Source organism: Stegodyphus dumicola, chromosome 9 (genome assembly GCF_044657685.1).
Source record: "Stegodyphus dumicola isolate Sdum_Otavi_A_Nest chromosome 9, ASM4465768v1".
NCBI lineage: Eukaryota > Metazoa > Arthropoda > Arachnida > Araneae > Eresidae > Stegodyphus > Stegodyphus dumicola.
The window spans coordinates 103,330,175-103,352,936 of NC_140776.1; the positions used below are offsets into that span (position 1 = coordinate 103,330,175).

Here is a 22,762-nt window from a genome sequence, read left to right on the forward strand (position 1 = left end):
ATTCCAGGTTCTTTAGCCTTTTAATATGAACTACTCGTCAGTCTGTGTAAGTAAATTATAGTAAACGTATATGTATTATTAAACTACTTTATTTTAATGTTACTCTGAAAATAGTCACTTACTGAAATTTGGAGCAATCATTCACTGTAAGACTCTATATGAGACGTAAGATAAAGTAACAATTCTTTTTCATATACGTAATAATTTACTTCATAATCAGTATTATATTTTTAATCGGCCAGTTCTATTTTTAACCATTAATCCAGTGCTAAAATTCACAATGCATTATGTACACTTTTCCTCTAAAATTCTCATTTCAGAATCGGTCAGTTCGAAAATGCCTTTAAATTGCGTTTAGTTTTTCACAGTAAATAAAGATGAGAAAAATATGTTAAATAAATCAAGTCTTCTGAAATAATTCAAGGTAAATACTGGATACTCTTCTTTAAATGATTAGGTAAATGCTTTTCCTGTTATGGCTTAAGAAGGATTTTTTAAAAAAGTTTTTTTTTAAACTTAAGAACTTTTCCAAATTATTAATTAACGACAGTCAGCAAAATAAATTGAAGGTGATTGTAAATACTCGAGAAGCTTTTATTTTTGTGTAAATTTTGAAAAAAGTGGTGTTCATAGGGAATACAACTTCATTGGCGAATTAAAATAGCTGTAAAATGGTATGATGTTCACAGTTTTTTTTTTTTTTTTTTTTTTTTTTTTTTGTACTCGCAACATTCACACCTAAGTTTCATAATGATTAGAAGAATTAATTCTCCTCTTCATCATGTTCTTTATAATTTTATGTTTACTGCAGTTTGTAACTAATTAATCACATAAAAGATAAGGGTGAATAATTTTTATTAATAGAGAATTCCCTACCCGGAAAGTAAGTCAGAATTTGGCTAAATAAGGGGGTATAAACTAATAGGGAGGCGGCCATGCCACGAATACAAAATTATGAGCAGCAGCTTTAGTTCTTTATTTGGTACAGCACACCCGTTTACTGAAATCTTCAAATAATGTGATATGCTTGGAGTCACGAGATTTGCAAGTAATGTAACATGGCTTCAATAAATAAGTAAATAAAATATAATAATTAAACTCTAAAAAGAAACATCTTTGGAGTGTTTAGTTTCCAGTTTGCAATAAATCACATCTGCAGTACATTAACGCTGTTGCCAAGCGACGATAAAGATCTATCTTCAGTATTGTATTATAAATGCATTGCTGAATAAACACACATTATTCATTAAAAGAGTTATTTTATCTAGATTCCTGAGCAGTATTTTGCAGCAAGTGCTATTTTATGTAACGGATAACGTAAATACAATAAGTAGGTTTCTAATAGTGATAGGTTGCAAAATTTATAATTATACTTTTAGTGTACATTATCATCCAGAATAAAATATGATGATTACCGCGAAATTTCATAGAAACGCAGATTTCACTGTTTTTATTTTCGTTCAATTCGTAATATACTATTTTGATATTTTCTGTTTATGTCATATTAAGTTTTAAAAAGGAGAAAAAGGAGGATGCAAGTTTAGAATCAAACGGGAACTTTTAAAACTGAACTTTCTTTGTACTTGACCTATACTGTTATTGAAGGAAGATTTAGTTTCATAATGTAAAGTGTAAAAATTTAGTTTTATAAACTGGAATAGTAGTTATGTTTATTTGAGCAGAAAAAGGAAATATTTGTATGGCCGCTTTTTTCACATTTTTAACACTTTATATATTTTTTAACTTTTTAAAACATTTTAATGATAAATTCGTTTTTGAAGGGAAAAATTATCACTAAAATGTTCAAATTTTTACAAGAAATACTTATCCTAGATCCTGTTTCTCTAGAAAAACTCCTTTTTTTTTTTTTTTTTTTTTTTTTTTTGTAAATTTTATTTATTTACTATGATTTGCTTTTCTGTTAATTAGGCTTCGGCGTTTTTCAGTACGACAAAATTGCTGTGTATATATGCAAATCATATTTGCTTTCGCAATGAGAAATACTTTTATATTCTAGACATATTTTTCATGTACTTTTTTATTTATTTACTAGCCGCTGCCAGCCAGAAATTTCAATAAAAATGTATTATATATATAAAAAAATTGCAATGAAATAAGCAATATCCATTAACACAAACATTAATTATCCTAATGAATAAATTAACCAACTTCTCGTAGCAAAATCTTAAGAATTCAAATGGTATAAAGGAAGTCAAAAACTTTGTTTCCTAAAAAAAAATCAAAAAATCATGCAAAATATTTTATCTAAATAAAATCATATATAGGGAGACCTAAACTTAGGTGACTCGACTGTTTGGCAACAGACTTAAGAATTTTAAAAATAACCAATTGGATGCCCATGGCCAGGGATAGAAGAGCTTGGAATTCGATTCTGAAGAAGGTAAGGGCCTATCCTGGGCTGTCTGGCCATTGAAGAAGAAGTAAAAAATTATATATAATGAAAGAAAATAATAATTTTCTCGAAGTATATACTAAAGTTTGAGAAAGAATTTATATTTTGCAATAAAAATAAAAATTTATGAATATCATTTTTATTTTCTATAATAACATTAAAATTCAGGCACCTATATTTCAAGATAATTAGAAATTGTGAGATATCTTTTGATTTACTTCCTCTTTCATATCATTATTGATAATAGTAGAATGACTAATAAAAAACAAATTTAGAGTGCTAGAGGTTAAATATTATTATCATACAAAAAATCATCTGAAAAGGCTTGAATTTTAATGATCGATCAAAAGAACTCTTTCAAAGTCTAATATAGTTTATAAGTAGAGATTATCGATAGAGATGGTCCAGATCAGCAGTTCTCAACCTTTTGACTAACGCGTACCATCCAAACAAAATTTAAAAACCTTTAGTACCACCACTATAAAGTACTACTACCATCACCACTCTTGGAACAAAGCTCAGATCGCATAAATTTACGATTGTTACAGAAAAAATTCAATCAGGATGTTGTGGTTTGAATTTTTGAATTTAAATTTGCTTCTTTGCGTACCACATTTTTCTCTTGCATACCACCGGTTGAGAATCCCTGTCCCATACAGAAAAACGAAACATTTTATACGATATTAGATGACTATGCATTTAGACTAAGATAACACCGTTATATATCTGCTGTATATTTGAAAAGTAAAAAAATAATATGTAATTTAATTCTATTAAAATATTTAATGCTTTAAATTAGATATGTCCCAAATTAAATGCATTATTATTTAAATCAATTAGATTTAAAAGTTAAAAATTAATATTCTCAAGAACCGCATCTATCGCTTTGAGGTAGTTTAGTTTGTTAATAAATTACAGGCAGATTAAATATGGAAGAATAATATTTTATGTAGTTTCTGAAAAGCAATAGACTCGAATGAAAAGTGAAACAACGCAAAATCGTGTTTCAAGACTTTTGACTTTCAAGACCCTTTTGGGCTAGAAACTATTGTAACACATCTCTAAACTCAATTATGCATTCGAAAAACTTGCCTTCTTTTATTTGACATTAACTATTTGAGAAATCAAACTTTCACAAGACTATATGAAATAGTTTATATTTAACACTAGCTGAATATTACTATTTCAGTGATGGAGAAATCGTTTCTAGGATCAACTTCTTTCAAATATAGTGTTGTTAAGAAAAGTGAAAGAAAATTGTTGCATTGCCGTCGCTTAAAACTGAAGATTTTTTGCTTCGTTAAAAATTAAAGATTAATTAGTAAATTAAATATTAACTAATTTGCAGATTTCTTTGAAATTTTCTTATGTGATGGCATGTTATTTTCGTCTGAATCCTTGATTAGCCTAAAGGGGCAATTTGCCAAGAAGGGCTATTAATTTCGCGTCGGCATTTTGCAAGCGAATCACTTTTTAAATTGCTGCCGCCAAATATTAGAGCTCTGTATTATATTTTAAAAAATTAAATAATGAAGAATTTTCATAAATGTATGTTTGTTTCTCGCATTGTGATAAAACAACGGTACCTAAAGCCATCAAATTTTGAATAAGGTACGTTTCCACCCGAATATGAGTATCTGGAAGCCTGATTTCTGAATTTGTTTTATTATCTATTTCATATTTTGTAAAGCATTTATGAGTTTTGATTAAGAAACTCAACGATTTCAAAGCGAGCGATGGCAACACTTTCACCCCCCCAACCCCCCCTTTTTTTTATAATTGTGTATCGGAAATTCTAAAGATATGCTCTTTTAAATATTTTGTGATATTGCTATTGAATTGAATTTTATGGTTTAAAGTCGAAGAACATGATATTTAATTAATAAAGGTAATACACAAAACGTTAAAAAAACGCCCCTTTGGGCGTAATATAAAATCTAAAAGCTTTCAGATTTTTTTTTTTAAATTTCTTTAACTCTGAACTCTTTTAAATGACAATTTCTAATTTTCTAAGGAAAACAAATTCGTCGTGCGTTGTTACCTTGTAAAGACATTAGGTTATTTCGAAGCAGGAGGGATGAAAAATGAACAGTACCCTCGTCGGGACTCGAACCGCGGACCTCTCGAATACGCGCCGAGCGTGCTGACCGCTACACTACGAAGGCATGCTAAGAAGACGGGAGAAATACCTTATAATCTTACAAAAGCATATTTGAACCTTTTAGTCAAAAACTAAATACATAACATTTAGGCAACTCAGTGTACGCTCATAGATCAAAAATAACTTATTAATCAATGGTTTAACGGCAAACAATGTAATTAGATTTTAATGGCAAGTTTATTTTTGCGATTACAGTACGATCGAATAGTTAAGAGAAATTTGTATGAAGTGAAATTTATGTTGTTCATTATGTTATTTATGTACTTCTACATGTAGCTGAAGTAAGTGGCAATTGCTAAGTTGAAATCTTAAAAAGAAATTTCATGTTTGATGCACTAATTATTTAAGTTTACAAGTCCTTCAGTGCCATATAGTTCCCCCCCTTTCTTTTCTCTCTCTCTCTCTCTCTCTCTCTTTTTTTTTTTTTTTTTTCTTTCTTAATTTGTTTGGAAACGCAATGTGTAAATCTGTACCTTATTGTGGAATTTAAATTTCTGTATTATATTTTACAGGCAAGTGTTTGTCTAGAAACTCTATTGTAACATAAAGGAAACATATAACGGAATGTACCTGTGAATAGCTATTTACCTATATGGCAGAATACTGGATTGAGTTCCTTTTATATGCAATAATTGCCTTATTGGACAAACTACACGCGAGAAGGAAAAAAAGCCTAATTTATCTCTATGCACTTTTATTCCTTGGTTAGTGACATAGAAACATTATTCTTATATCCTTTCTCTTATGTCCTTATTCTTATGTCCTTCCTTTGTAGCCAAATTGAATTCAAGTACGGTTTTTATATTTTGATGTACATACGTAAGATAGCTTTGCTTAAGACTATGACTGTTAAAGGACTGCCGTCGAAATAAATCATGCACTTATATATAAAGAGAGAGATTTGCAGACAATAAAATACCATTTACAATTTTTTACTGTTAATCGAATATTGCTTTATCCAATCTGATAACATTAAAAAATCTCCATTTCGTAAATATCTATTTGCATTCATTATATTTACTTCAAGTTTAAAGTTCATTATATTTATTTCAAGCATAAAAAAAAAGAAAGCATAAATCGGATATTAAAAGAGGATAAGATCAGCGTTTCACTAGAATATTAATACTGTCTCAGATTTGAAACCTTGTGAAGTAACTAAACGAAAAAAGCCTGAAGGGGATTTTAGACTGGTTTTCTCTACCTCTACATTATAGATTGAATTTTAAATGGTTGTTGGGCGTCGCCTGTTTTGAAAGGGAGGAAAAAATAAATAAGTGAAACGTGTCTTGAATACTGTCATTGTGTTTAAATAATTTCTGATTAAGCTATGTGGCAACGAATTCTGAGATTGCGGTTGTCACACTTTAATGTTTCTCTCGTAATTTCAAATGTTGTGCATTTTCCTTATCCCCAGGAATTAAGTTTCTGACAAGCGAGTTTTTGAAGAAAGAATAATAAATGTTTTCCTAAAATTATTTTTTATTTTAATGTTGAGTTTAATCCGTCAATTTCAAACAGATAAATTGTCAAAATTAAATGAAATAGAAGAAAACTGTTGATTGTAAAAGACAGTGTTGATCGTAATCAAATTGGATCGGTTTCCGTTAAAGGCGTTGGTCACTGGTGACCTGATAATTTTAATTATAGTGTCTTAATTATGAAAAAATTAAAATAAATTCCTTGAAGACTGATAAGCATGCTATCACTCGGTTGAAAATGTTTTGGCAAAAACCTTGAAAAAATTGTGAATAACCTTTTCTATTTAATTTTGAACTTAAACAGAAGCCACAACTCGTACTTAAGATCAAAACACCGCCACTTGCGGCATTTAAAATAACATAAGTTGAAGTTTCAGATTTAAGGTAATGTAATCGTAGACTACAGAAAGTGATCTACTTAATATACCTCAATTTTTAATGGCGGGTTTTTAACGCCGGCTGCCAAAATCGCTAAAGCCGGAATAAGCACTGGCAGAGCTGGGAGACAGGGCGTAAACCTTAGGTGAAACTGCCAAAAACTCTCACTCTAAAACATTCAGACCCTGCACTTACTCGGCCAACTGACTGGCATCTTGGTGAGAACAACGTAAAACGAGAAGTTATCGTAAAGGTTTAAATCATAATTGGTTAATTAACATACGATACCTTACGTAATCAATAATATAAGCAGTGTTCTAGCAATGATAACTGTTGCGAAAGCCGTGGATGATGGTAGCATAGTGTGACGTAACGTATTGAAATTTTTAGGAAGGCTCCGCTATAGACGTTTTAAAAGTGAAAAAAGTACCCAAATTTTCCTTCCTGAAAGATTATTTTAAAACACATAAAATGCAGAGATTTAGTTTATGAATCTTATGTTTTGGAATAAAAAATGTATTCAACCACAAATTGCGTAAAATTTGAAATTTAAATCGAACGTAAATATAAGATGTTTAAGTATTCTCGTAAATATACAGTACATAAGAATTATTAGAAGCAGCTTACAAAAATTAAATAAAAGCAAGAAACTGCTAGAAAAATTAGAAGTAGCTTACAAACAGTACATAAAAAAAAGAACTAGAAATTTTTAAAAAGAAACTACTAGAAAATTTTTAAAAAGTAATAATAATAACCTGAGGCAATTTTTTTACTTCCTTATTCGTTCATTTGCTCTACTTGATAATATTATACATATATTATATATCAGTTTTACGAAAACGACGCATCCGATTTCGTACGGAGCATTAGTACGTAAATAACTTTATAACGTGTTTTTAATTCCTATGGAAAGAATGAAGGTTTTTTTTTTTTTTTTTTTTTTTTTTTTTTTTTTTTTTAAGTAACATGCACTATCTTTTGTGCATTAACTTCTGCGAGAAAAGAAAATTTTGTGAACTGTATATATATGTATATATGTATTCCATACTAACAGGGAGAGCCTGTTATACCTCTACTAGAGGTATTATGTTTAATTAATGTGTCCTTATGTACGAATATAATGGAAGAATTCAGAACCAGAAGAATCCTTATGTTGTAGCCCTTTATTAAAGTTTGAATGTTAAATTTATTTAATAAAAACTTTCAGGTTGACATTTAAGAATAAATCGTTTATCATTCAAATTCAATTGCCATAGTTTGTTTTACATTTTATTATCGCAGGAAAAAAATAATTATTTATTATTAAGGAAAAAATATAATTATTAGCAGAGAAAAATGCCATGTAATGTTTTGTTGAGTATTTGAATTTATTAATTGGTTGAAACCTTAGTTACTTTTCATGAAATTTTTTGGTTGTAACATAGAGTAGGACCTCATTTATTCAAATTAAAAGAAGAGCTGTCATTTCAGATAACTCAGGGTGATGTATATTTGCATGAAAATCAGAAATGTAAAAAAAGTCATGAAAATCTGACTTTTAAATGCATTATTTTCGAAAATAATATTATTCTTCGACATGATTCGCATAAAATAAACTGTAGAATTTTTCTGTTATTATTTTTTTTTTTTTTTATTTTCATTTAAGCCGCATATAAACATATTTAATTAAGAAAACAAAAAAGTGCATTTAAAAAAGTTTAATTATTATTTTTATTATGATAAACATTTTAAACTATTACACATAATAAAATTTATATTAACGTTAAAATTAATAATAATGTATTTTAAATGTATAAATAGCGTGTTTCAAAAAAAATATATATATATGCATTTCAAATGCATATATTTATTAAACTGTATGACATACGAATATGAAACTTTACGCAAATATGTACGAACCTCTCAAGTTCAGATTACAGTTGTTCAATATGTCCTCCATCAACGACACGAACACTGTCACATCGCTACTCAAATTCCTCCCATACTCGGGCAAGTATGTCCATCGTCACTGATTTTATGACAGTACGGATCCGGTTCTTCATCTCTTCCAGGTTCTGTGGGAGTGGTGGTACATAAACGTTGTCTGTAATGAAACCCCACAGGAAGAAGTCACAGGGTATCAAATCCCGAATAACTACCCTGCACTGGCTACCAGCACATTAAGGCATCCTTGGCAACGAATGTGCTGCTGCACTGGCAAAGGAAGCAGCCTTGGGTGTTACATTGGTGGAACACTCTGTTCCTATTCCAAGCTCATTTCTAAAATAGCAGACTTTTAGACAGCTTCTTATACAGTGGCAAAGTAGATGGGATGCTTCGCCTACCGGTAGAAGGACATTTAATTATCTTAAAAAGGTGTCAACAAAATTTCTCTCTTTCTCTTCTGCACTGACTACCTTCTTGACTGGCCATGGGCCCTTTCGAACTTCTAGAACTGAAAACGATACATGTGAATGTGGTGAAATTGGTTCACCTGATCATTGTGTACACTCTTGTTCCATGACAGCTCAGTTCCACTTTGCAAGACCTGCAAATGCTCACAGAACTGCCTGGCTCAAACACCTGATGGGACACTCTGGTAACTTAAAATAAGTTTAATAACATTTTACAGTGGTGCTCAGAGCACACGCTTCATTTAAGCTCTCTGGAGGCATAGAACTACATTAGGGGCAGATTTATTAAAATATAGTTTCATTATGTCTTACACTGCGCTGCAATATTTGTAATCATCTCTCAATTCTTTGAATTGCATAACTATTTATGTAACCTAATTGTAAATAATCTAGGATAACACTGCAGCTCAATTGCTTTATTGTTTTTACTTAGTATATTACAATATATTTTTTATTAATTTTGTATTAATATCCTTATAATACTTCAAATGCGTATATTTATATTTTACTAAACTTCTTATGCTGTCTTACTTATGCTTTGTAGCATATGATATCTTGAGGTATGGAAGTGTTATGTATTAACCACTCTCGCACACTTAATGTTACCATGTTTTACTATACGATAAATCTCTCTAGTAACTAGGTAAGCACATTTATAAGTATGACCAGTTAAATCAAATTCAATTGAATCAATTCAATCTCTGATGATCTTGACAATATAATATATAGTTTTGTATCCCTTGATGATTCTGACAATACAATATATATAGCTCTTATTTTACTACTCCAGTAAGCAAATCAATATATGCTGTGACGGTAATTTGTAAATCACTGTCATTTTTGTGATATATCTTTGCCTAGGAACGTTCTGTTATGTATACTTACTGTATTGTATTTGTTGCATCTCTGTTGCAATTTCATTCCAGTACTGTTTAAAATGTATTGGTTATACTTATTTTTGTTAATGTACTACATATCTTGTACATTAAATATGAATGATCTGTATACTGTAAATAGCACAGTACTTTCGTCATGTAGAAACAGAGAAAATTAATTTTTCTTGTACTTAAACTATTATATCATCTTGATATTATTTTAAAGAGATCCCACCTGCCTTTCATTCCTATTACGCCTTCACATTATATACTCTTTGCAAAGATAGTTGATGTGAATCTTGTGTGGATACAATATGTCTATTATTATGCTATTCTATCTAATGTATACAGTTAATGAATGTATTTGTAGCCATTGGCATAGATGATTATGTATATCTCAAATTGCTGTGACTCTGTAACTCTTGAATTTTGAATTTAAATGCCGCTGGCATGTAGGGCACGCTGATGGAGAGGTTGAATACTTCTACTGACTAATTCCGTTTGGCAATTCTCGCAATTACCTTAGGTCGGAAGCCTGTATCAGTGGCGAAAAGTGACCATGGAGGCCAGCTGAGACATGCTAAGTCGCCAGCTCCTTGACGACCAAACCAACGGTTCGGTAGAGTTTCATTCAGATAATCGCGCACTTGGCGATACCAGTGTGTGTGGGGGGGGACCCGTCTTGTTGAAAAATGAAGTTGTCTTAGTGCAGCCTCGGAAACAACCAGTTTTGTAACATAGCGAGATACTGCTGACCATTAACCGTGTTTCCATCAAAGAAGAATGGGCTGTAAACAGATGATCGCACATCAAAGAAGAATGGGCGAGATATCGCACAAAACACATTAATTTTGGGCTAATCCCGTACATGTTCTGTAGGCCCCAAATTCGAACATTGTGTTTGTTTACATGACCACTAACATGAAGAGTCGCTTCATCACTGAACACGATGTGTTGTGCGAAAGTGTTATCATTGTCGATAGCATCAATAATCTCGTTACAAAATGCCATATGTTTGCGTTTTTCATCAGGACACAGAGCCTGTAACAAATGTAACTTGTACGGCTTCATAACCAATCGACGTCTCCAGCGCCGGCGCAAGGTTATTGACGCCCGCCTGCAAAATACCTGAAGTCACGCCCCCCCTTTTTAAATTTTTGTATAGGAAAAGGAAGTTTTGAAGAAAGCATTTGTTGATTTTTTTAAGAGTTTATCGATAATAGTTTACTTTTCTGCATTTCATATTTACGAATTTTTCTATAATTTCTTTTGCATCTATCTCTTGTATAAATTGTTTGATACAATTAAATTCAGAGTATCAAATGGGTGATCCATACCAGCTGTAAAACTGTCTTTGGAAACTACTATTTCGTCATAAAGGTCTTCTTCGTTAATATATTTATTGTTATCCCACTGTAACAATTTTTCTAATTTACTACATTTTTGTTTCAAATTTTCATTATCGATTTCTGATAAATTACCCAGGAAACTAAAATTATCACAGTGATTTTTCACTGCATCAAATCTTTCATTTAATGATGTCCAAGCAATATCCAGAATTCCAAAAAAGACATTTGCCGTAAACTTCTCTTCTGGAGATTGAGGGGATTTGTCAGCATGTTCGTAATCGAAGTGACATTTCTTTTTCCTTTGTCGAACTTCTTCAATAGTTTTCAACTGCGGCTCTCCATCCACTTCTTCATTAAGTTCTTTGGTTTTCTCAAGAATACTTTTGTAATTGATGTCATTTCTATATTCTTCAATGAATGGTTTTAAGTTACTTATGGCCTTTAAGGCTAGTGTAACACTCAAACCCTTTTCTTGCAGTTTTTTGCTGAAGGATTAATTCTGTTAAACAAATCATGCCAAAGTACCAAGGAACAAATAAATTTATAATCCTTGATTTTGGCACACAGACTTCGTACTTCATGTTGCACTTCTGAAAAGCACTCACCTTCGGATATTTCAGAAAGAGCGTCATAGATTACCTCTAGTTGATATTTTAAAGGTCGAATGGCTTCAATTTTGCTTTCCCACCGAGTGTTTGTGAGGGGTTTTAAGGTTAAACAGGTTTTAAGGTTTTTCAAAAGCACTGACCATTGCTTAGGAGAAGAAGAAAATACATTGTATAATTCTTGAATTTGAAAGAAAAAAAAAAAAAAAACTGATTTTTTTAAACTATGAGCGGCACAAGGAACATAAAATGGACGAGGATTTATTTTTAAGATATTATGTTGAAGATAATTTTTTTTTCCATTTCAGATTTGCGCCGTTGTCATATCCCTGGCCTCTCATATCATCAAGGGGAATCTTCCACATTTTCTACACTTCCGTTACTGTTAGTGTTTAGACCGTTACCTTTTGTTAATGTCAACCCACAATTATGTACCCTTCTCAGTTATGTATTCCAAAGCATATGTAAATTTTAAACGCCCTGTATGGCCATGTAGCATCTATGGTTAATGAATCAATAAATACTGGACCTGAGCAATTTGGACGGGAGTGTGCCCGGTGGTATTAAGTGGCAATTGGTTCGCAGAACTGCCAACCGGTTGGTTCAGATGTTGGGTCTGAGCGTCCTGTGCGGGCCCCACATGTGGCCCTCTGGTCAAACTCTGGATAAGGGTGGGCGTGACACTATGCTAATTAACTTATTAGTAAAGGGGTAGTAGTCACGTCCTCCGTCGCTTATCCCTTACCTGTATAATCATCAGCTTTAAAAAATGGTCCTTGATTTCTGCTACTCCATCATTGCAGAGGACAAAATGTATGACGACATTCATCTTTTCAGGTTTGCTAATATCGGAAGTACACTCTAAAATTATAGAATAATACTTGGCTTTTCGAAGAGATAGTAAGATTTTCTCTCTTATACTACTGCCAATAATTTGCAGCATCATTTTGACTCTCTTTCTTTAGATAATGACTTTGGCTACTGTTACCTTTAAGTCGTAATACTCTCTCTATGTGAAATTGTATAACTGGGTCGAACTTTGCAAACAATTCCATTAATTTTAAGAAGTTTCCGTTGTATTTTTGGTCCAGCTCATCAGATAAGCCTCGAAAAGCTAAATTCTGGCTGCTAAGAAATTTTGTGATCTCTGTCAGTCTTCCTAATGCATTTAACGATTGTTTTTGTTTCATTTTTATGCATATCTTGTGTTTGGGAATCAATTGTTTTATTTTTCAAATTTTTCTCAAGCTCTTTCCATTTTAAGAAATATTTCATATATGCTTCACTAGTCTCATGCCTATGCAAAGCTTTAGATACATTTATCTAATCATTATAGCTTTTTACAAGGCTACTACTGTCAATCGGTGAAAATATCTTGCAACAGGAGCAAAAAACAGAATTTTTACTTATGGAATATAACAGCCATGTAACGGGAACTAATTCTCCGTTTTCAATTTTTCTGTTGTAATATGCATCACTAAATTTAAGTCCGTTATTACTTTTCGGATACATTAAACCTTTCTTTTGAGTTTCAAAAAATTGAGTAAAAATTTATATTTTATTAGCTTCCGTAAAAGAAGAAAATTGTATTTTTTGCAAAAATAACACACATAATAGTGAAAAGTGTAATATGAGTGTAAATGAGAAACGAAATGTACTGAGATTGCAAGGTAAGTGTTATATTTGTCTGGATCAAGGTCATAGATTGTCAGACTGCTCTGAGAAAAACTCTTGTGTATACTACCACAAAAAACAATATAACCCTTTTTTACAAAAATGAGAAAAAACCCGAAGCATAGCATTCGAAAGGTGTAGAAAATTCAGCGTGCAATCACATTAACATCGGTAAGAATAAAATATTTTTACAGACGGCGACAGTAGAACTTAAAAGTAGGTCACGCAATAAATTAGTTCGTTGTTTATTTGACAGCGCTAGTCAACGCTCGTATATTCAGAAACGTCTGTCTAAACAACTGGGATTAAAAGTCGTGGGAAGGGAAAAAATAATGACTCATACTTTCGGATCTCATGTGCCTACCAAACAGAACTGTGCGCAAGTGGAAGTAAAAATAAAAAACATTTTGGATAACCAGGAATTAATTATTGAGGTTTCAGAGACTGATGAGATCTCAAATGCTGAACTAGACTATCCTCCGAAAAATATTATGGAGTTGTTAAAAGATAAGGGAATAAATTTAGCGGATGTTGATCACGAATCTCTAGATAACAACAACGTATCTTTGCTCATTGGAGCTGATAATTATTGGAAATTAGTAAAGGACAAAAATTGAACGTTTGAATTCAACATTAGTTACAATGGAAATCAAAATGGGTTGGATTTTAATGGAAAAACTGTTTGATCATATGGAAGATTGGTAAAATGTGACTCATGCCGTCGCAGTGACTTCTTAATTTATTCACTCATCGAGAATTGAAAATTTGTGGAAATTAGATTTATTGGGTATTCGAGACCCTGTTGAAACAAAATGCAGAAAGGAAATGAAAATTGCCGCGTTGAATCATTTTAACGAAATTGTTACCTTTGAAGAGTGAAGATATGAAGTTCAGTTCAGTTCAGTTACCTTTCAGTTCAGTTACCTTTGAAGAGTGAAGATATGAAGTTATATTTGTCTGGATCAAGGTCATAAATTGTCAGACTGCTCTGAGAAAAACTCTTGTGTATACTACCACAAAAAACAATATAACCCTTTTTTTACAAAAATGAGAAAAAACCCGGGTGATAGAAAAGGACTGTTTGAGTCAAAATTTCGATATTGCTAGACAGCGTTTAAACAGAAGAACACACCGGTTGATACAAAACGGAAAATTCGAGGATTACGAAAATGTTTTCACAGAATGGTTAAATGAAGGAATTATAGAAGAAGTCCCTGAACTAATCTTGAATAATCAGTGTCACTATTTACCACATAAAGGGGTATTCAAAGAACTTCGACCACGAAATTGCGACCGGCATTTGATGCTTCCTGTAAACAACAACAATTTGGGCTTCCCTGCCTCGTGAACTCATTCACATTACAGGTCCACTCCCTCTTTGGGCACTTCGTGGAGGTTCAACCTCAACTATTATCCTTCCAAGGGAGCAGCGCACCACCTGGATAAGACACCAGGCAGCACCGGTCGTCAAGTTGCTCCTACCAGTCGCATGGGCGAGCCCGTCGCAGTGAGCCGTTACCCAGCAAACCGAGAGGAACTAACCCTCCGGCTACGGTTCCACACCGCTCAGGACACGCCAGTTCCCGAGGCCGGCCAATAAGTGACCTTTCCCAGGGGCTTCAGAACCACCAAGTTCATAAATTTTATCCCCCGTGGCCGAGACTGCCTAGGTACAGATCCTAGCCAGTAGCTTCGCAGAGTTCTCTACGTCGACCCCGGGGGGGATGCTTCCTGTAAAAACAAAAATTCGCGCTCACTTAATGATTGCCTAGAAAAGGGTCCAAATTTGCTGGAACAAATTATTCCTATAATTTTAAGATTTCGCAAGAATAGAATAGGAATTATTTCAGACATAAGAAAGGCTTTTTTTCAAATGTCAGTGAATAAGAGTGATCGAGATTTCTTACGATTTTTATGGTGGAAAGACTTTGACAAGGAGGAACTTAGAGTTTTTAGATATAAACGCGTTGTTTTTAGATTGAATTGCACTCCCTTTTTGTTGGATGCTGTATAAGCCATCACGTTGATCTAAATTCGTATAAATATCCTGAAACAGCGGAAAATTTAAAAGAATCATTCTACGTAGATAATTGCATCACATCTGTTCCTGATGAAGAAACACTTACGCGATTCATCGAGGAATCGAAACAAATATTAGATTCTGCGTCATTCGATCTGAGAGGGTGGTAGCACATTTCTCTTTTGAAATCTGAAGACACTATAGAACCTACTCCTGTGTTTGGAATTTTGTAGGATAAGGAACATGATAGCCTTTTCTGTGAGGTGAAGACTACTACTGACACACCAGTGAATCTTATTAGAAGAAATATATTGTCTGCGGTACATCGCATTTTCGACCCCATGGGTTTTCTCTGTCCTATAATGCTAACACCTAAACTACTCACACAAAAGACATGGTTGTTAAAAATTGGTTGGGATACTGTTAGCATAAATTTAGGTATTTTGCATAATGAAACTCGAAAGGCATACGAAACGAACGTGCGCCAAGATATATATTGGCGAGAGAAAGTAAAGCTCGTGTGCAATGCAGTATATTTGATTTTCACCCTAGCTACTTGTACCTGGCCAAAGGTCTAATCCAGTAGTACTTTCTTCTCTTTCAGGTACGATGGCAAAGTATGTTCCTGTTCATTTTTCTTATTGCCTAAAATAGGTAAGCCTGATGATATTTAGTACTGATGATGATTCTATGTAAGTTCTCCTTTTCAATACTTCAGTGTTTTAATGTCCTTGAACATTATTATTTTTTGCTATGCTTAAGTTAAGCAGAATTATCCTATTTTATTAAAATAAAGATTTCGTAGTTAATCTTTTGACTTATGATTCTTTAATTCTGTGCTTGAGGAAACGTACTCATTACGCTTTCAGTGCTAATGCACAACCAACAAAAGATTATGAGACTGAGAAATTAAAATTTTGTAATGTTGTAAGATTCCAGGGGCATAAAGTGTTAAAACTCTTTGTTGAAAAAAAAAAACTAGTTACAAAGTTTATAAGAATAATTGTAACAAGTAATAATATCTATTCTAAAAGAATCAATTTGTATAGAAAAGTTAACAGATGAAAATTATTCAGTGTGGAAATTTAAAATAAAACAACTTCTAATAAAAGAAGGTTTAGATGATGTTGTATTCGAAGAAAAACCGGAAACTGATACTGATATTTGGTTAAAGAATGATCATAAAGCTAAAGCTTTAATATGTCTAAACATTTCGGATTCGCAAATTATCCATGTTTTACATAGTAAATCTGCAAAAGAAGTTTGGCAGAAGTTAAAATGTGTCCATGAACGTGTAAATTTAACAAATAAGTTATTTCTTCTTAGAAAACTATATTCATTAGATATAATGAAAGTTCTAAAATGCAGGAACATATCAAAGGAGTAATAGAGTTGGCTGAAAAACTACGTAGTATAGGTGAAGAAATTAAAGAAAATAACTTAATAGCAATACTACTATGTTCTTTACCAAATTCATACAACTCCTTAATAACTGCAATAGAAAGTAAATCGGAAGCTGAATTGTCGCTAGAATATGTTAAAAACAAACTAATAGATTAGTATAGTAGACGTGTGGAAACTAAGAAAGTTCAAAAGTACGATTCAGTTGCTTTAAAAAGTAAAAGCGAAAATAAACCAAAGTATGTTACACAATTTTGTACTTATTGTAAGAGAAATAACCATACGATAAATGACTGTTTTCATTTAAAACGCAACGCTAGAACTTCCCCGAAAACAGATGTAAATAATAGTAAAGTAAGAAATTATTCTCAAAATTATAAAAGTAATGCATGCCAAATAGCAAATACGCAAAGTGTAGAAAACATAACAAAACTTAAAGAAAATAAGTATTTTAAAAATATTGAAACTGAAAATACACAGATTCAGTTTAATCAAGTTCTAAAAGTGGAAAATAAACATGAAAAACACGCAAACGCAAGAATGGGTTATCGACTCAGGAGCCTCCACTCATATGACGAGTGATAAGAAATTTTTCTCTCAGTTAAATGACTCTAATAAACAATAAATACAGTCATTTATCGTATGCATTTATTTACTTAACTTAAGCATAGTAACTGTAGCCAATGGTGCTAAATTAAATTCTTATGGTACTGGTGAAGGTTATTTTAAAGTTCAAAACTTAAAGGGTCAGGTTACACAAATAAAATTGGAAAATGTATTGTATGTACCAGGTTTAGATAGTAATTTACTTTCTGTTCAATCTGTTACCAATAAAGGTTGCATTGTTACATTTGATAGTAATAAGTGTTACATAAAGCGTAACAATATACTCGTAGCCGACGGCAACGCTCAGCAAGGTTTATATAAATTGATCGTAAACCCAATTGATGAGAAAGCATACTTAGTTAATAATGTTTCATGTTCAAATACGAACTGTATACTAAAATGGCATCAAAGATTAGGCCACAGAAATATAAATGCCATAAAAACACTTGAGAAAAATGATTTGGCAGACGGCATTAAACTTGGCAAATGCACTCATAGTGTGGAATGTTCTACTTGTGTAAAAGCGAAACTAACTGAAACACCTTATCCCAAAACTAGTTTAAGATCTAAAAATCCACTGAATTTAGCGCACACAGATGTGTGTGGGCCAATTGAAGTCAACAGCTTAGGAGGGAAAAGATATTTCGTAACTTTCATTGATGACTATTCGCGTTATACTCAAATTTATTTTATTACTTCAAAAGATGAAGTATTCGACAAACTTAAACAGTATGTTGCATCGACAACAAATAAATTTAGAAAAAAAATAAAGGTTCTCAGATCCGACAACGGTACAGAATACTGTAACGAAAGTACTGAAAATTATTTAAAGAAACTCGGCATTTTTCACCAAACTTCGGTTCCTTGTTGTCCGGCACAAAACGGCGTCGCAGAAAGGAAAATTCGCTCTTTAATAGAAATGACAAAAGCTATGCTAATAAACTCTAAATTACCGAAAGGATTCTGGGCTGAAGCAGCAGCTACTGCTGCATATCTTCAAAATAGGTTACCAACTAAAGCCACAGATAGAATACCATATGAAATGTGGAATGGTAGAAAACCAAACTTAAGTCACTTACGAGTATTTGGCTGTACAGCATTTTATTATGTGAGCAAACAAAAACGGCGTAAATTCGATAACAGAGCTGAAGAAGGAATATTCGTAGGATACGATTTACGAAGTAAGGGATACAGGATTTATGTAGGTGGAAGAAAAATAATAGTAAGTAGAACTGTTAAATTTTCAGAAAACGCGTCTTTACCTGACAAACTTGCAGAAAATAATGCTGAAGATTTAGAATTAATTCACTTCAATAACTCGCAAGATGATGAAGAAAATAATGAAGAAACATCTCTTGGCGATGATTTTACAGAAGATTCAAAAAGTTCCGAAGAGTTAATTAAATGTGAAGAAAATGTAGAAAGAAGGGTTTCTAGCAGATCAACCAAAGGGGTCCCACCGGAAAGATTCTCTTATAAAGCAGAAGACGCAGAATCAATCTTACTTAAAATTAAAGATCCAGAAAGCTTTGAAGAAATTCTAAACTTACCAAAACGTGAACAAGAAGCTTGGATCAAGGCTATGCAAGAAGAAATACATTCTCTAAAAGAAAATGAAACCTATAAACTTACAGAATTACCACCAGGAAAACATGCAGTAGGCAGCAAATGGGTGTTTAAGACAAAATATGATGAAACTGGTAAAAATATAAAATACAAAGCACGCTTAGTAGCCAAAGGATTTACTCAAAAATACGGCAGTGATTATGATGAAACTTTTTCACCAGTAGTGAAACACACTACGATAAGAGTTTTCTTAGCATGGGCAGCGTATAATAATGCCAAGGTACATCAACTAGATGTTAAAACAGCTTTTTTGTACGGCAACTTAAATGAAGAAATATATATGGAACAACCAGAAGGATTCGTGGTTCCGGAAGAAAGACATAAAGTTTGTAAATTACAGAAGTCGATTTATGGTCTCAAACAAGCAGCTAGGTGCTGGAATGCAGAAATTGAAAATATACTGAAGAATCTGGGGTTCAGTCAAAGCAAAGCAGATCCGTGTCTTTTCACAAAAGTGGTTCGTGATAAAAGAATTAATTTAATAGTGTATGTTGATGACATCCTAATAAGTTCTACAGAAGAAGGACTAATTCTTCAAACAATTAATGATTTAAAGAAACGTTACCAAATAACGCATCTTGGTGAAGCTAAATATTTCTTAGGCATGGAAATAAATCGCAAGGAAGATGGAAGTTATCTCTTATCACAGAAAAATAAAATAAATCAACTTGTGAAGCAATTTCAACTTGAAGAAGCGAAACACGCTAGCACACCAATGGAAACGAACTATTATAACCTAAACAAGGAAGAAAATCTCCTAACTTCAAATGATAAATTTCGCCAAGCTATTGGAAGTCTTTTGTATATATCGTCTATCAGAAGACCAGATATCACAGCTTCAACTCACATACTCAGCAGAAGGTGTAATAATCCACGTCAAAAGGACTGGAATGCTGTTAAAAGAATCATTAGATACTTAAACACGACAAAGAAAACAAACTTGTGTTTCTTTATCCTCAGCAGAAGCTGAATATGTTGCACTATCGCAAGCTACGCAAGAACTATTATGGCTATTAAAATTAACAGAAGATTTCAATCTACCCCAAACTCTACCGATAAAGGTATTTGAAGATAATCAGTCTACTATAAGACTTGTAGAATCTGAAAAATTCAGTTCACGCACAAAACATATTGATACAAAAGTTCATCATATACGCGACTTGAATAACAAAGGAATAGTAAAACTTGCTTATCTTTCAACAGAGGAAATGGTTGCTGATATTATGACTAAACCAATTCCTAAAGCTAAATTTCAGTTTTGCAGGAATGAATTACAATTGGTATGAGTTTCATTAGCAAAACAGGGGCAATGTTAGCATAAATTTAGGTATTTTGCATAATGAAACTCGAAAGGCATACGAAACGAACGTGCGCCAAGATATATATTGGCGAGAGAAAGTAAAGCTCGTGTGCAATGCAGTATATTTGATTTTCACCCTAGCTACTTGTACCTGGCCAAAGGTCTAATCCAGTAGTACTTTCTTCTCTTTCAGGTACGATGGCAAAGTATGTTCCTGTTTATTTTTCTTATTGCCTAAAATGGGTAAGCCTGATGATATATAGTACTGATGATGATTCTATGTAAGTTCTCCTTTTCAATACTTCAGTGTTTTAATGTCCTTGAACATTATTACTTTTTGTTATGCTTAAGTTAAGCACCTATTTTATTAAAATAAAGATTTCGTAGTTAATCTTTTGACTTATGATTCTTTAATTCTGTGCTTGAGGAAACGTAGTCATTACGCCTTCAGTGCTAATGCACAACCAACAGATACAAATATACCCGAAGACATAGAAAAAGAGTTCTATTCGTGGATTGGTGATTTGTCACTTTTATCCAGTATTAGAATTCCAAGGGCTTTAGATATAAAGGAAAATGAGTCTTAGTCTTTATACGTTCTGTGACACAAGTAAACAAGCCTATGGATGTGTGATTTATTTAACAAAAGAAACAAGTGAAAACGTATCAGTGTATTTTCTCCTAGCTAAAAGTAGAGTGATTTCGTTAAGACAAATGACCATAAAATTGTCTGGACAGATTCGAGTACTGCTCTTTCTTGGATCCAAAGAGATGACCATTGGGGGTCATTTGTCGCAAATAGAGTGAAAGTGATACGAAAATTGTCATCGGGATCTGAATGGCGTCACATTCCAGGAAATTCGAATCCAGCAGATATACCATCACGAGGGTGTTCGATTAAGAGTTTTGTGAGATCTCGCTGGTGGCAAGGGCCAGAATGACTTATGAAGAACGATGAAGAGTGGCCAACTAGTGAAGTGATTACTAACGAAGAAGAAATTATGAAAGAAAAGCGAAAGAACATTATTTCAACTTTGGCTAATATCACCGCTGAAAAATGGTATCTGATTCACTTTTCAAGTTATTTTAAAATTCTGAGAATGATTCCTTGGATTCTAAGATTCATAAATAATTGTACACATGGAGGAAGAAATTATGGCAAAACCCTGAGTGTTGAAGAAATGGACATTGCTGAGAAGAAATTAGTGAAGATCGTTCAACAAGGAGCATTCTCTAGTAAAGAACAGTTGAAGGGACATTTTACTTTCAGAGATGAAGAAGGGATTATAAGATTGAAAACGAAGATTTTGAGAAGACATGACGATGAAAACTTCCGGTGCCCCATTGTTCTTCCATCCAAACACGAATCAGTAGAAAGAATGATACAAGACTACCATTTACAACTTTTACATGCTGGTACTCAAGTTCTTTTGACCAATATTCATCAAAAATTTTGGATAATAAACGGAAGAAAAACCATACAAGGAGTCATATCGAAGTGCATATTCAATGAATATCTTGGACTGTTAGTACAGCGACCAAAGACCGTACCTTCGCGAACCATCAAGAAAGATGATTTAGTGTTTATAGAGGACGATAGAAGGAAAAGAACAGACTGGCCCATGGGTTGTGTAATCGAAACATACCCAGGAAAAGACAACAACATCAGAGTGTTGAAAGTACAGGCATCTAGTGGTGAACTGTTAAGACCAGTTCAAAGAGTATTTCCAATGGAGACAGACAATAAAAAATCTATCTTCGAGCTTAAAACTACTGAATCATCCACATCTTGGAGAAATACTGGTAAAAAGGATGATTTAGTAATTGATACTAAAGACTATGAACTTGGAAAGTCTGATAAAAACATTTAGTAGATATGACAGAAAAATTGTGAAACCAAATAATTTTAATTAGTTTAAGGCCCACCAGCGGCCGAGCGGTAAAGACGCTGAACACTGGTAGTTCGGTCCGAGGTTCGAATCCCGCGAACGGGCTGGCTGCATGGGCGTTTTCGTGGTTTTCGCCATGTGTAACGTGTATACGAGCCAGTTTCCCTTAGAAAGTCCTCCACGAAAGGCATCCCTCCCTTTAGGCAGATAGCGCTAGTGTGCTTTGCCATAATTAAATACACCAACACCAACGCCTTAATTAGTTTAATTTTGTTTTCAGTATCACTATTATTTGTTTTCTTTATTCTTTAATTTTAATTAGTTTAAGGCGCACCAGCGGCCGAGCGGTAAAGACGCTGAACACTGGTAGTTCGGTCCGAGGTTCGAATCCCGCGAACGGGCTGGCTGCATGGGCGTTTTCGTGGTTTTCCCCATGTGTAACGTGTATACGAGCCAGTTTCCCTTAGAAAGTCCTCCACGAAAGGCATCCCTCCCTTTAGGCAGATAGCGATAGTGTGCTTTGCCATAATTAAATACACCAACACCAACGCCTTAATTAGTTTAATTTTGTTTTCAGTATCACTATTATTTGTT

The 22,762-nt window shown here is 33.0% G+C and overlaps 1 protein-coding gene across 4 annotated transcripts in view; it reads left to right on the forward strand.

Moving 5' to 3' along the window:
- The window catches only part of LOC118205980 (uncharacterized), a 106,893-nt gene that overhangs the window by 32,314 nt on the left and 51,817 nt on the right, over positions 1–22,762 (forward strand). For all 4 annotated transcript variants that reach the window (XR_015043054.1, XR_015043053.1, XM_085823842.1 and 1 more), the window contains exon 2: positions 15,951–16,000. Coding sequence is in view for 2 of the 4 variants with exons in the window: in XM_085823842.1 (XP_085679968.1) it covers positions 15,951–16,000 (50 nt within the window). In the remaining 2 variants the exon portion in view is untranslated. The remainder of the gene's footprint in view (positions 1–15,950; positions 16,001–22,762) is intronic.